Raw genomic sequence first — 13,469 nt, forward strand, 5'->3', positions numbered from 1 at the left:
GAGATCCGCATGCTTCTGCTTCCTGAGTGCTGAGATTAAAGATGTGCACCACCACTGCCCAGCTGGGATTCTATCTTTGAATGGTGATACAGGTTATGGGAGGGCAAAGTAGGTTGGGAAGGCACCTGAAACAGACCATCATCTGCTGGCAGAGACCCGTACACCTCAAGGGAGCAAGTGTGCTCAGACCTGATAGGGAAGGGGCCCTACTTGAGGAATCTGCCTGGGCTGTTCTTGTGGTAGCAAGAAGAGACGGAATTCTGGGAGGAGGCTAGGGCATTGTGCAGGCTGAGATACCTGATGTGGTTTCTGACTAGCCAGGTCTGTTTACTGACATGACAGTTGATCCCCTGAGGCTGGACAGAAGCAAGACAGGTGACTATACCATCATATGTCCTCCTTATAAGGCTTCAGCTCTGGTGAATAAAAGGCCTGAGACTCTGTGCTCCAACTGCAGAGACCCTGACCCCCATAACAGAGATCCACCCACCAGGGTTTTAGAGCTGCATAAATGAACACAAGAATATAGGTGCTGTCGGCTACCTAACCCATCCTCTAGTACACACACCCAGGATAGTATCTGGACACAAGGAATCTGATGCTGACTAGTGCCGCAAATCAGTGCAGCCTCTCCCTGACTTCATGCACTGACATGCTAGGCCACCCCCTACTTCCAAGGATTGCTACCTTCAATCACACGTTTGTGTATATAGTCAGGCTCCTGGCACTCCATAAGTTTGCATTCACATCATCAGTCCTGAAAATGTCTTCTCAATTCTCTAAGGGGTTTTATGGCTTTTCTCCCTGAAGTTTGAAGCCAGTATTGATATGGCTTATTTATATTTTCCATTCTCCTTGGCCTGGGCCTGAAGGGAATTTACTTGTCATTCTAGGTCTCTGGGTCCAGCCTCTCTGTGAGTTATGTCCTTTCTCTCTCTCTCTCTCTCTCTCTCCCCCTCTCTCCCCCTTCTCTCTCTCCCCCCTCTCTCTCCCCCTCCCTCCCACCCTCCCTCCCTCCCTCTCTCTCTCTCTCCTTCCTTCCTTTCTTCTTGCTTGTTTGAGGCAGGGTTTCTCTGTATAACAGCCCTAGTTGCCCTGAAACTCTCTCGGTAGACCAGACTGGACTCGAACTCACTGAGATCCACCTGCCCCCCCTAATGCTGGGATTAAAGGCATGCACCATCACTTCCAGGCCTGTGGGTTGCATTCTAAGCAGAAGGAGCTTGAAAAGCAGTGTGGGGTGCTATCTACTGTCAGCTCATGCTATGACTCAGAAGACACTTGAGTAGGACAACTGCCATTGTTCCTGCATGTGCCTCCCCCCAGAGGCAGAATTAGGGTGCAGCATCTCCCATACAACATTCCCCAACACAAAACAGAGCAGGTGTTTTTGAAATGGACATTTCCTCAAGTTCCCATTAAGAGAAAATCTTAATTAAGCCAGTTATCTTTAGGTAGTTGTTAAATGGCTAATTTCCAGTAAGAACCAAACATGTAGTTTCAAACCCAGGAGGCTTTTTTTAAGACTTATAACTCCCAGCCGGGCGTTGGTGGCGCACGCCTTTAATCCCAGCACTCCGGAGGCAGAGACGGGTGGATCTCTGTGAGTTCCAGGCCAGCCTGGTCTACAAAGTGAGTTCCAGGACAGCTTCCAAGACAATACAGAGAAACCCTGTCTCGAAAAACCAAAAAAAAAAAAGACTTATAACTCCCAAGCTGAGCCGGGCGTTGGTGGCACACGCCTTTAATCCCAGCACTCGGGAGGCAGAGGCAGGCGGATCTCTGTGAGTTCGAGACCAGCCTGGACTACCAAGCGAGTTCCAGGACAGCCTCCAAAGCCACAGAGAAACCCTGTCTCAAAAAGGCAAAAAAAAAAAAAATTCCCAAGCTGACAAGATCCTTCTGCCTCAGCCTTCTATAGGTAGTGCTGAAGGCCACAAGGACGCATCTGATCATCTCAGATGGGGCCCTTGGTAGCTGTGTTTTTCCTTTCTTGAGCTGGGTGAGAAGGAAGCCTTGTTGGAGCTTGTGACATACATCCAGGCATCAGTGCACTGAACCATCTGCCTATCTGTGTGGGATGGCAGGCAGGGGAGAGATGGAGTCAGGAGGGTCCTGTCTTGAGATATGCTGTCGTCAGAGGATTTTAGGCTCCTGTGTGGCTGGTAGGAAGTCTCCCATCCAGAGGACCCCAAACTAAGCTGGAGGATCGCTACTGTAGTTGCATGCTCATCTGTCCCTCACTCCCTGCACTGCTACTGCGTGAGTGCACAGACACACATGCGCACGCACAGGTAACATGAGTGTACATCTGCCTTCTGGTCCCCTAGTTGCTCACTAGGACAGGTCCAGCTGAGAATAGGTCCTCCCAGAAACTAGGCCCATGGCAGAGCCCCCTCTGTGACCACATCTGCTTCTCATCTAGGCGCCTGTAGGCTGATGAAGTGCAGATGTGATCCCTTTCCATGGAGTAACTCAGACAACAGGAAATTCTCAAGACTTGGACAGGGCCAGGAGGGTGTTTACTTCTTGGAATTTATGCCAGATGTACAAATCCCAAAACTCTGTCCTGGAGTTGGAGTTGTCCCATCCTTGGAGAGTGAAGTTGTCAGGGAGTCGTGTGCAGAGAATGTCAGGAATCTTGTGGGAGTTGAGATGGTCCTGGTCTAGAAACAGCCACGGAAAGTTCACTGTGCATTTGTGGAAAAGGCTGGCAGCTACTCCTTGGGCCTGGGTTCTTGCAGCAGCTGAGGGCTGGCCCTTCCCATGTTTGGTGCACAGCAACCTCAGCCCAGGAAGAGAGGGCCTTTGCTGGCCTTTAAGGGACCCTCCTCCCAAATTCTCCCTGCCTGGCTGAGGCCTGTGCCTCCAGCACAAGCTCTTCAGATCTCCTGCTTGATTCATTGTCAGGCAGGGGCCCATGTGGAAATAAGCCAGACATTTCAGTGATATGAAAAGATCTTTGTCACATACAGGGCCAGGGAAGCACAGTGACCCTGAGACAAGTCTCCAGCCTGTCTCCTACTCAGCACAAGGGCCAGACACTTGCCTAGAACAGACCTCCCTGGTGGGAAAAGAGAAAACCCAGGGCACATACCAGCCAGCTTTGTCTGCAGGCTACACTTACTTAGTGTCCCAACACTGGATATGGATGCACCCATTGCTTTCTAGATGGTGCAGAAGAGGGGTACCCAGGAAAGCAGAGACAGCCAAAAGGCCATGTCCTCCCCTTCATCAAGTCCCCACACCCAGGCCTTACGAGGCAGTGAGAACAAACTGTTCTTTTGGTTTCATTTTCTTGAGACAGGTTCTCATCATGTAACCCTGGCTGTCCTGAAACTCACTGTGTAGATCAGGCTGGCCTCAAACTTATATTCTCCCACTTCTGGGATCAAAGGCATGTGCCACTATATCAAGCTTTGCAAACATTTTTAAGCATCTAATCATGGAAACTAGCCGGAGCAGTATGATTTTTTTTTAAAGACCCTTACGTCTACCTACCATCTTGCTGTAGACTCAGCTGCCCATGCATCACGCACTCAGCTACCCAGCAAGCTCAGGAGGGCACTGGCAGACCCTGACTGTTCTGAAAGTTCTATGTAGCTCACTGGAGTTGTGCTGGGAGAACTAAGCATTTCCTTTGGGATTCTAGACTTAGCACTGCATGACATTTCTAGGAACAGCATTGACTTAGAGAACCTGTCTGTACAGTGTTGGCAGACATCACACAGGATCTGACCTGAGGCTCAGAGCTCCCTGTGAGACACCACACGAAAGGATAGAAGGGAATTAAAGAGTGGGACTTACTGCTTGAGGCCTCAGATACCCAGCCCCTGACATGGATGTGTATCCAGCCACAGCAGTTCCTGTTGGGATGCTGCCCTGGCTGGGACCACATAGCATTGAGCAGGTTTGCCAATATGCTGCCTCAGGGCTACCATGAGTCATTTGATTTCCAAAAGCACGAGGGCAGTGAGTCCACCTACTGAGAAAAATAACTCAGCAAGGTGCTGCCTGATGGCTGGCACTCTGAGGTCCTCCCGTGTGTCACCTGCTTCAGAACAGCTCCTGTATGTTCTAAAAATTGCAGACCAGAGCATGAGAAGCCCCAGGAGAGACTGTGAAGGGATGAGCTTGAATAGCCTGGAGTAGGGGAGGGCTGAAGCCCTCCGCAGCTGGTTGGGTTTGGGGTGGGATTTAGGTATACATAATTACCTCTCTCCTAGCACAGCATTCCCATGTTGACCCTATGTAGCTGCCATGTAACTCTGGTCAGGCTTCACACACACACAAGCAGTACTCACCAGGGGTGTCACTTTTAAAATGTAGACATGCTTGCCCTCCTGTTACTTGATACATGTACCTATGGAATCAGTCAGAGTTCTAACAGGACCCAGACAGGTCAGAATAACCTATGGGCAGAATATGCTGGTTTGAAGGATACCTGGATATGTAAATTTTCAACCACAGACACAGCAGTGGCCACCCTGACCCCAGCCAATGCTTGAGCTGACTTATTTGGTATTTTCCTTCCACTTCTGTTGTAATCGGGGAATCTGAGATATGGGTCATCCACGGATCATCTAGCTGCCCACAGAAGGACTTGGCCCAACAGATTGAGAGTCCTCTTACTCATCCTTCTTCCTGGACAAACCATTAGGAAAATGTTCAAGACAATTACATTTCAGGCCCTGCTCCCCAGAACAGCAGCCAGCCTCATGTGGGTAGCTGCCTTCCAAGTTCCTTAGTTCTGCCAAGTCTGTGAGGCTGGGAAAGGACAGACCTGCCCCACTTTCTGGAAGGAGACTACCACTCTGGCCAGGCTTTATGGGGGGAGGAACATGATGAGGGGGGGGGAACTGGAACATGATGAGTGGGGCTGTGTGTGTGTTGGGTAATCAAGAGAGGCTAACTGCATGTGTATGTAGCACTACCGTGGTCTTAGAGTAGGAAAAACCTATTCCAGGTTAGGATAAGCAGAGTGGGTACTGTGGGGAGAGTAAACTGGTTCCCTTTTCCACCTCTCTATTCAGCTTCTGTGTCTCAGGCAGGAGCTCTCTGAGGAGGTCCAGTCTCAAAATGAGGGACAAGGAAGGGTCTACTGTCTAGCCACACATCAGGGACTGGCCCTACTCCAGGCCCCTAGATTGAGTTGGGCTGTGGACTCCACCCACCCACCCTTCCAAACCTGACTTGTGACCATCTGGGAGAGGTGATGCAAGGCCATCGTAGCCCCTTCTTTCTGTAGAGTCCCTAGCACTGGAAGTAGTTTAGGAAAGCTCCGTGGAGTCCATTGTTGTTGTGAGCAAGAGGTTCTGTCTTTGACCTGACTCGATGTGTGTTCACAATTAGGAAAAGCCTTTGTCTGCTGAGCAGACAAAGTAACACAAGGAGTAGTTAGTATTGTCATCCCCAAAGGCCACAAGATCAGGGATGCCATGTAAGGCGTGCCAGGGGGAGACTCAGGATAATTCACTACTTCTTTCCTTTTGAGTAATGGGCATGTGATACCTAGTCTGCAGTTTACTGTGTAGGCTGTATACAGTGCCATGTAGGACCCCCTGCTTGGTGGTTATACGCACTGTCAGATGCTGAGAAGGGGCTGGTGGATACCCTGAGCTCTGGGTTGGAAGCTAACAGGCCTCCTATCTTCTGTCTACAGTGAGACTGTCTGGGAGAACATGGCACGCATGTGTGTGAAGACTCAGAGGCTGGATGTTGCCAAGGTGTGCCTAGGGAACATGGGCCATGCCCGTGGAGCCCGAGCACTGCGGGAAGCTGAGCGGGAGCCAGAACTGGAAGCCAGAGTGGCCATGCTGGCCATACAGCTGGGCATGCTGGTGAGTGGCCCCAGTCTGAGACAGACAGACCTCACTTGGAGGCAGAGAGGAAGGTGGTTACTCTTGCCACATTGCCAAGCTGAGCCAGCATTAAAAAGAGCAGAGGTTGCTAAGAATAGACCCTCCTCAGCTAAAGTCTAGTAACACAGGGCCTAGGAGATGGAAAGGGCTGGCAGGTAGACAGGCAGTCTGACTGCTGCTCTCTTAAGACCTGGGGCCTGCAGAAGGGAGATAGGGTATACCTGGCAGGTTCCCACCTACAAACAGAAGTCTCTGCTGGAGCTACCTCTTCCCACTTTCAAAAGATCTTCCCAAAAGATACTCAACATTCCCAACAGTCAGATGCCGCAACCTTCACTTAGTGTGCATATGGCTACAAGGGACATATCTACAAGCAGGGGATTGTGGGGTGCAGGCATCCCACCCACACACATGCTGCATAGCAGGAGCACTCAGAAGACTTCCCTATTTGTAGGGGAGCACAGGGGTTCTGCAGGACCCCACCAGAGGATAGTTGGGCTGCAGCAAGGTTAAGCATTCTCTCAGCAATATGCAGGTGTAACTGGTGACTGGAAAGTCACACGGACACGTGTTGCCTTTCTTGACTGTGCCAGCCCTGTGCACGGTGTCAATGTGCATCTCAAGTGTGTGTTCTCAAGGCATGCTGTGCATCTTTGTCATGAGCTAGTGGGGGCAGCTGTTGTCCTATTCTGTGAAATGGACTTCACAGCAAAGTGACACTGTGATAGCCCCTTGTGACCATCATCCTTGCTAAAACATCAGCACTGTAACTGAGGAGGCGTCTCTCTTCACCCCCAGGAGGAGGCTGAAGAACTATACAAGAAATGCAAGCGCTACGACCTCCTGAACAAGCTCTACCAGGCCTCGGATCAGTGGCAGAAAGCTGTGGAGGTGGCTGAGGCCCATGACCGTGTCCACCTGCGCACCACCTACTACAACTATGCCAAGCACCTGGAGGCCAGTGCTGACTGTGGCCTGGCCCTCAGTTAGTGAGTGGGACTTGGGCAGGGATGGGCCCTGACTCTTGCTGCCTTAGTTAGGTGGCCATGACAGGAAGGAAGATCTGTCCCAGGACAGCCCATGTGATCCTCCATAGGAGCTATCCAGGAGCCTGGGCTCTGTGGTAGTGAGACAGAATGTTTGTCCCTGTGTGTCAGTCAGTGTGGTTCATTCCAGACTTGGGGACCCCTGAGGAAAAATGTGCCAAAGGGATACAGCCACAGGGAAACCCATGCCAAAGCTGGGGTGAGCTGTGCTTAGAGTCACATCCGTGCTCTGGAATTTGCATGATAAGCTCTGAAGTATGGCTAACACTGGTCCACACAGCACAAAACGTACAACAGTGTACAGTCCCCAGGCCTGCAGACCAGGTGACTGCTCTTAGGCTGCTACATGCATGCTATGATGTAGCCCCTGATAGTGAAGCAAAATGGAACAGCTCCTTCTTCCACAGCTACGAGAAGTCAGACACCCACCGTTTTGAGGTACCTAGGATGCTGTCAGAAGACCTGCAATCGCTGGAGCTCTATATCAACAGGATGAAGGACAAGTAAGTGTCTTCAATGGGACAGTATCTCCCAGTTGTGTGGGTTTACCATGAGGTCAGACATGGTGTTGTTCCATGTCAGAGTGGGGAGGAAGTCCACCTGACCCAAGTGCTGGTCCTGGAATAGACTCCAGATCTGTCCCTTCCAGTCTCATGCATCACCTGTGAGCAGTGATGGTGCAGGGTGTCACTTCCAGGGGAGTGAGCCCCTGAGCCCCAAGGGTTATCCCACAGGACCCTGTGGAGGTGGTGGGCCCAGTACCTTGAGAGCCAGGCTGAGATGGACACTGCGTTACGTTACTACGAGCTGGCACAGGACTACTTCTCCCTAGTCCGGATTCATTGCTTTCAGGGCAACATTCAGAAGGTGAGAGCACGTGGGGAGGTAGAGGGCTTGCATGGGGATCCCCTGCGTCTCACTCTGTGTGGAGCAACTCACAACCACCTGTTAATTCCAACTCCAGAGGATATAGTGCCTTCTTCTGGCCTCCACAGGAACTGCATTTATATGCACAAACACATACACAATAAAACTTAAATATTTTTTAAAATAGGTGGAAATGTTCTTAAAAAAACAATATTTAAAAAAAATAGGTGGAACTGGAGAGATGGCTCAGCAGGTAAGAGCACTGGCCACTCTTCCAGAGGACCCTGGTTTGATTCACAGCACCCACATGGCAGCTCACAACTGTTTATAACCCCAGTTCCAGATGATCTGACACCCCCACACAGACAGACATGCAGACAAAACACCAGTGCACATAAAATAAATAAACTTTAGGAATAAAATATAGGATAGTGCATCCTGTAGGGTGGGCCTGTTTGAGCGGAGTGAGGCTGCTGGATAGATATAAGACCTGGATGCTCTGGGTCTTTCTAGGCTGCTGAAATAGCCAACGAGACTGGAGACTGGGCTGCATCCTACCACCTTGCCCGGCAGTATGAGAGCCAGGATGAGGTAAAGCAGGCAGTGCACTTCTACACAAGGGCACAGGCTTTCAACAATGCCATCCGCCTTTGCAAGGTATGTGGTCCCTGGGACACAAGGCAAATGGTGCTCTTGTGCCACACCCTGCCCTGCTTGGTCCTGGAAACCTGACCGGCGTAACAGCAAAGTGAAGAAATGCCACACAGACATAGAAAAGCTGGGATTGTGTGAGCTGTGCTCACTCTTATGGAGAGCACCTACTAGCAAACTAGCAACTCGGAGTGTTGATTATGTACAGCACAGGGAGGAGGGGTTAGTGGATCTTGGTAAGAGGTCTCTGTAGGGGAGCAGTCTCAGACTAAACATCTGAGAGGCAGAAGCTGCAACCAACTTTCTGTTCACGCTTTCTGTACACGCTGTCCACACTTTCTGTCCACGCTGTCCACACTTTCCGTACACGCTGTCCACGCTTTCTGTACACGCTGTCCACACTTTCTGTACACACTGTCCACACTTTCCGTACACGCTGTCCACGCTTTCTGTCCACACTTTCTGTCCACGCTGTCCACACTTTCTGTCCACGCTGTCCACACTTTCTGTCCACGCTGTCCACGCTTTCCGTACACGCTGTCCACACTTTCCGTACACGCTGTCCACGCTTTCCGTACACGCTGTCCACGCTTTCCGTACACGCTGTCCACGCTTTCCGTACACGCTGTCCACACTTTCCGTACACGCTGTCCACGCTTTCCGTACACGCTGTCCACACTTTCCGTACACGCTGTCCACGCTTTCTGTACACGCTGTCCACACTTTCTGTACACGCTGTCCGTACTTTCTGTACACGCTGTCCGTACTTTCTGTACACACTGACCTAGTAAAGCCTGGTACTCCTTAAAAACTGAACTGGCACAGATCCATTGGTGATACCAAACACAGCCACATTCACAAATACAAATCTAAGTGGGTTTGGGTATGCCAGACAGAACTGCCCGCAGAGCCCCACTTCCTCCCTGCAGGAGAATGGCTTAGATGACCAGCTCATGAACTTGGCCCTGTTGAGCTCCCCAGAGGACATGATCGAGGCAGCCCGGTATTATGAGGAGAAGGGCGAGCAAATGGACAGGGCTGTCATGCTGTATCATAAGGTGAGTGGCTGGTTGGCCTCAGTTGGGGACTCCAGAGACTAGAGACACTTACCTTCACGACGCTCCAGGAAAACTGACTAGGTAAATTCTTGGGACCTCAAGAAACAGCTAAGTTTCCACCATGGCCCATAGGCTGGACACTTTTCCAAGGCTCTGGAGTTGGCCTTCACCACCCAGCAGTTTGCAGCCCTACAGCTCATAGCAGAGGACCTGGATGAGAAGTCAGATCCTGCTCTCCTAGCCCGCTGCTCAGACTTCTGCATTGAGCACAGGCAGTTTGAAAAGGCTGTGGAACTTCTGCTGGCTGCCAAGAAGGTACAGGGATGGTGGGAGCTATGGAGTGGGAAACACTTCTGCTATTTCTGTCTGGTTATAAAGTCTCAAGAAGGCTATAGCTACAACTTGGCTGGAAGTCTGGGGGATCCCAAAAGTTCACACAGCATAGTACATCAAGACTGCTGCTGTATGTGAGGGCGGCCTTGTCACCCATCCCATGTCTTCAGCTCTAACCAGGCAGTCAGTTCTTTTGTGTGTGTGTGTCTGTCTGTCTGCAATGAAATTCACACAACATAAATTTCCTATATTTGGGGGGTTTGTTTGATTTTCTAGATAGTGTCTCAAGCTGACCTCAAAATCCTAAGCTCAAGTGATCTTCCTGCCTGAGCCTCTGAGAAGTAGCTAGAACCATAAGCACATGATACCATGCCCAGCATAGGTGTTGTTTTAAGGTCTATCTCTATAACCTAGAGGTGCGGCCTTGAAGTAAGCATGAAACTCAAGCTGACTAGCACTCACATTCCTATCTCACTAGGATCACAGGTGTGCACTGCCACACCCGACTTTGCAGTATTTTTTTATGAAAACATACATTGTTGGAGGTTTTCCCCCACAGCAAATGTTTATTCTTCTGAACTATTAAAAGCATGAGGGAATGGGCTGGGGGCATGGCTTAATGGTAGAGAGCTTGCATGACATCTACAAGGTCCTGGGTTCAATCCTCAATACTATAAAATAAAAACCCATGTGATCATTTCTTTAAAAAAAGAAAACAAAGCATGGGGGAAAATAGCATGTCTGAATCTGTCCCTTAGCTTGGTCCACAGGCAGTAACCAGCACGGAGGCAGGGCCAGCTTCCTCTGCAGGGGTGGCAGATGTGAAGGAAGTCCAGGCCCTCTCAGCTGCTGTGTCACAGCCCTGCTTTGTTTCTCTGGCACTCCCGCAGTACCATGAGGCTCTGCAGCTGTGCCTAGAACAGAATATGACCATCACCGAGGAGATGGCAGAGAAGATGACCGTGTCCAAGGACTCAAAGGACCTGTCTGAGGAGTCACGGCGTGAGCTGCTGGAACAGATTGCCAACTGCTGTATGCGCCAGGGCAATTATCACCTGGCCACCAAGAAGTACACACAGGCTGGGAACAAGCTGAAAGTGAGTCTGGGCCACGGAATCTCAGCTGGGCCATTTGTTGGGCACTTGGGCACCTGCCCTGCTGCTACATGTACCTCTGAGTAGCCTGAGCAGGGTGCAGCCTTCCTAGCTGGGATGTTGAAGGACTGGGGAGTACGATCCATGAAGGCCCTCGCAATGATGCTTCTAGTGGAGAGAGACTCACAGTGTTGGGTCCTGTTAGCAAACTGGAACTAGAGTTTTCCAAAACCTACAGCTGCTCAACTGAGCCCTGGCCCTTTCTCTGCCTAGGCCATGAGAGCACTGCTAAAATCTGGAGACACAGAGAAAATTGTGTTCTTTGCGGGAGTTTCAAGACAGAAGGAAATCTATATCATGGCAGCCAATTACCTACAGTCCTTGGACTGGCGGAAGGAGCCGGAGATCATGAAGAATATTATCAGCTTCTACACCAAAGGGCGGGCCCTAGACCTCCTGGCTGGCTTCTATGATGCCTGTGCACAGGTACAGAGCTTCTGCAGGTCCTAGCAGGGTTTCAGGGGCTACAGAGCCCCTTGGGTCCTCAAGGGTCTCTTTGCTACAGGTAGAGATCGATGAGTACCAGAACTATGACAAGGCTCACGGGGCACTGACTGAGGCCTATAAGTGCCTGTCCAAAGCCAAGGCCAAGAGTCCCCTGGACCAGGAGACCAAGCTAGCCCAGCTACAAAGCAAGATGACCCTAGTGAAGAGATTCATCCAGGCCCGAAGGTATGTCCTCTTGAGGAACAGGTCAGGAGAGTAATGGCAAGCTGTCCTGGGGGAGCTTCTCATGTCCTCCAGGCCCTCCACTTTCCTTCAGAAGAGTTCAAACTGACTTTAAGAGACCAACCCAAGTCTGTGTTTCTAACAGATATTCTTCTGGTAATTCTTGAACAGCTAAATAAGATAACTATTGCCTGTTATACCCTCAGAATCTCCACACCATCTTGGGAAGATTACTATTACCACAGAAATTAAGAAAAAAGACTGGTGTAGGAGGAGTGAGCTCAAGTCAATATATATGTGTAAGAGGAGCCTTGGCCTGGTCAGGGGCTGAGTTATTTTCTATTGCTGTGAGGAGACTCCATGCCCAAGGCAACTTATAAAAGAAAGCACTTAATGGGGGTTTGATACAGTATCAGGGTTATGGTTATGGTTAGGGTTAGTCCATGCACACTTCTGACTGGAAGGTTCTTCCTAGTTTTATCTGCATGTGTAATATGGCACACCTTTCTCCATGTGTCACCCTCCCATGTGTCCCTTCTAAACAGATCTCGGTGTCAAAGCACAGGACCCATCACTGAAGGTGATGAATGTATGTTAAGTGAATTAAGGAATTAACATAATTCATGGAAGTCAACTTCACATGCACGCACGCACTGCCACCTGGCCATTGCATAAAGCTGCTCCTGCAGGACAGGTACCCATGCCAGCTGCTGGCATGTAACATATTGTGGGTTGGGCTCAAGCCTTGTCTGCCACCTTGTTAGGACATACACAGAGGACCCCAAAGAGTCCATCAGACAGTGTGAGCTGCTCCTAGAAGAGCCAGACCTGGACAGCACCATCCGTATTGGGGACGTCTATGGCTTCCTGGTGGAACACCATGTACAGATGGAGGAATACCAGATGGTGAGGTCACCCTGTTTACCCCAAGTCCCCGTGCTCTAGAGCACAGACCTGGTTGTTGGCAGAGATTATTGGGCCTTCAAGTCTCTGCTGTTCCTCTTTTCTAGGCCTATAAGTATCTTGAGGAGATGAGGAAAAGAATCCCTTCAGCCAACATATCATACTATGTGGACCAGCACACTGTGGACACTGTGCACCAGGGCCTAGGCCTCCCACTGTCTCGCATCCTGCCTGAGCGGGTCCGGCACAACAGCATGGAGGACCACGAAGAGGTGATGGAAGAGATGGAAAATGACCCCTGATGTCCGGGGTCCCTGCTGCTGGGATATCTTCTGGAATTTTAGGAAAGGCAGCTCCTTTTGTTTTTTGTTTGTTTATTATTGTTTTAAATTCTGCATTTTCATATGTAAGCAGGGTGGTGGGACATGGAGCCCAGCCTCTGCAGCCCAGGAGGGTGCAGTTCTGGGTTTGCCTAAGTTCTGTACTTAAAAAGAAGATTGTATTTGTATTTTGAAGTCATTCCTTCAGCATTCTTGCCTCCAGGTGCTTGGTGGCTCCTGTGGGTTTTTGGTTTACTTCTTTTTAAAGGGAGTTGGTTTCATCTTTCCCATGTTCTCCCAACAAGAGACTCTGAAGCTCCTAGAACTTTGTGAACTGCACTGCACTTGGTTCTTGAGGCTACTTCTTACTGTTAACCATGCCTGTAGTTGGCTATCTGATAGACCCAGCAGAGCCAGGTGCTCCTGAGACCACAGCAAGGACCACCGGGGGCAGGCCTGAGCCCCGAGGATGGTGCCCTTTGCACCAGAGTAGGGACTGGAATACCATGCACCATTCATGACTGCTCACACTCCTGTGACTCCAAATAAAGTCCATTTTCTCAGGTCTGTTCTCTTAAATACCCATACTCCTTGCTGACCCTCATGA

General features: G+C 50.3%; 1 protein-coding gene across 2 annotated transcripts in view; it reads left to right on the forward strand.

Moving 5' to 3' along the window:
• The window catches only part of Ift140 (intraflagellar transport 140), an 80,079-nt gene extending 66,654 nt beyond the window's left edge, over nt 1-13,425 (forward strand). For both annotated transcript variants that reach the window (XM_040748307.1, XM_040748305.1), the window contains exons 19-30: nt 5,663-5,840; nt 6,660-6,850; nt 7,315-7,410; nt 7,642-7,774; nt 8,288-8,431; nt 9,355-9,483; nt 9,616-9,798; nt 10,707-10,913; nt 11,184-11,396; nt 11,476-11,642; nt 12,404-12,545; nt 12,650-13,425. In XM_040748307.1, the coding sequence (XP_040604241.1) occupies nt 5,663-5,840; nt 6,660-6,850; nt 7,315-7,410; nt 7,642-7,774; nt 8,288-8,431; nt 9,355-9,483; nt 9,616-9,798; nt 10,707-10,913; nt 11,184-11,396; nt 11,476-11,642; nt 12,404-12,545; nt 12,650-12,844 (1,978 nt within the window). In that variant the 3' untranslated portion in view covers nt 12,845-13,425. The remainder of the gene's footprint in view (nt 1-5,662; nt 5,841-6,659; nt 6,851-7,314; nt 7,411-7,641; nt 7,775-8,287; nt 8,432-9,354; nt 9,484-9,615; nt 9,799-10,706; nt 10,914-11,183; nt 11,397-11,475; nt 11,643-12,403; nt 12,546-12,649) is intronic.
• The last annotated feature ends 44 nt before the right edge of the window (nt 13,426-13,469 follow it).

The sequence above is a fragment of the Mesocricetus auratus genome, unplaced genomic scaffold, assembly GCF_017639785.1.
Source record: "Mesocricetus auratus isolate SY011 unplaced genomic scaffold, BCM_Maur_2.0 Super-Scaffold_100007, whole genome shotgun sequence".
Taxonomy (NCBI): Eukaryota; Metazoa; Chordata; class Mammalia; order Rodentia; family Cricetidae; genus Mesocricetus; species Mesocricetus auratus.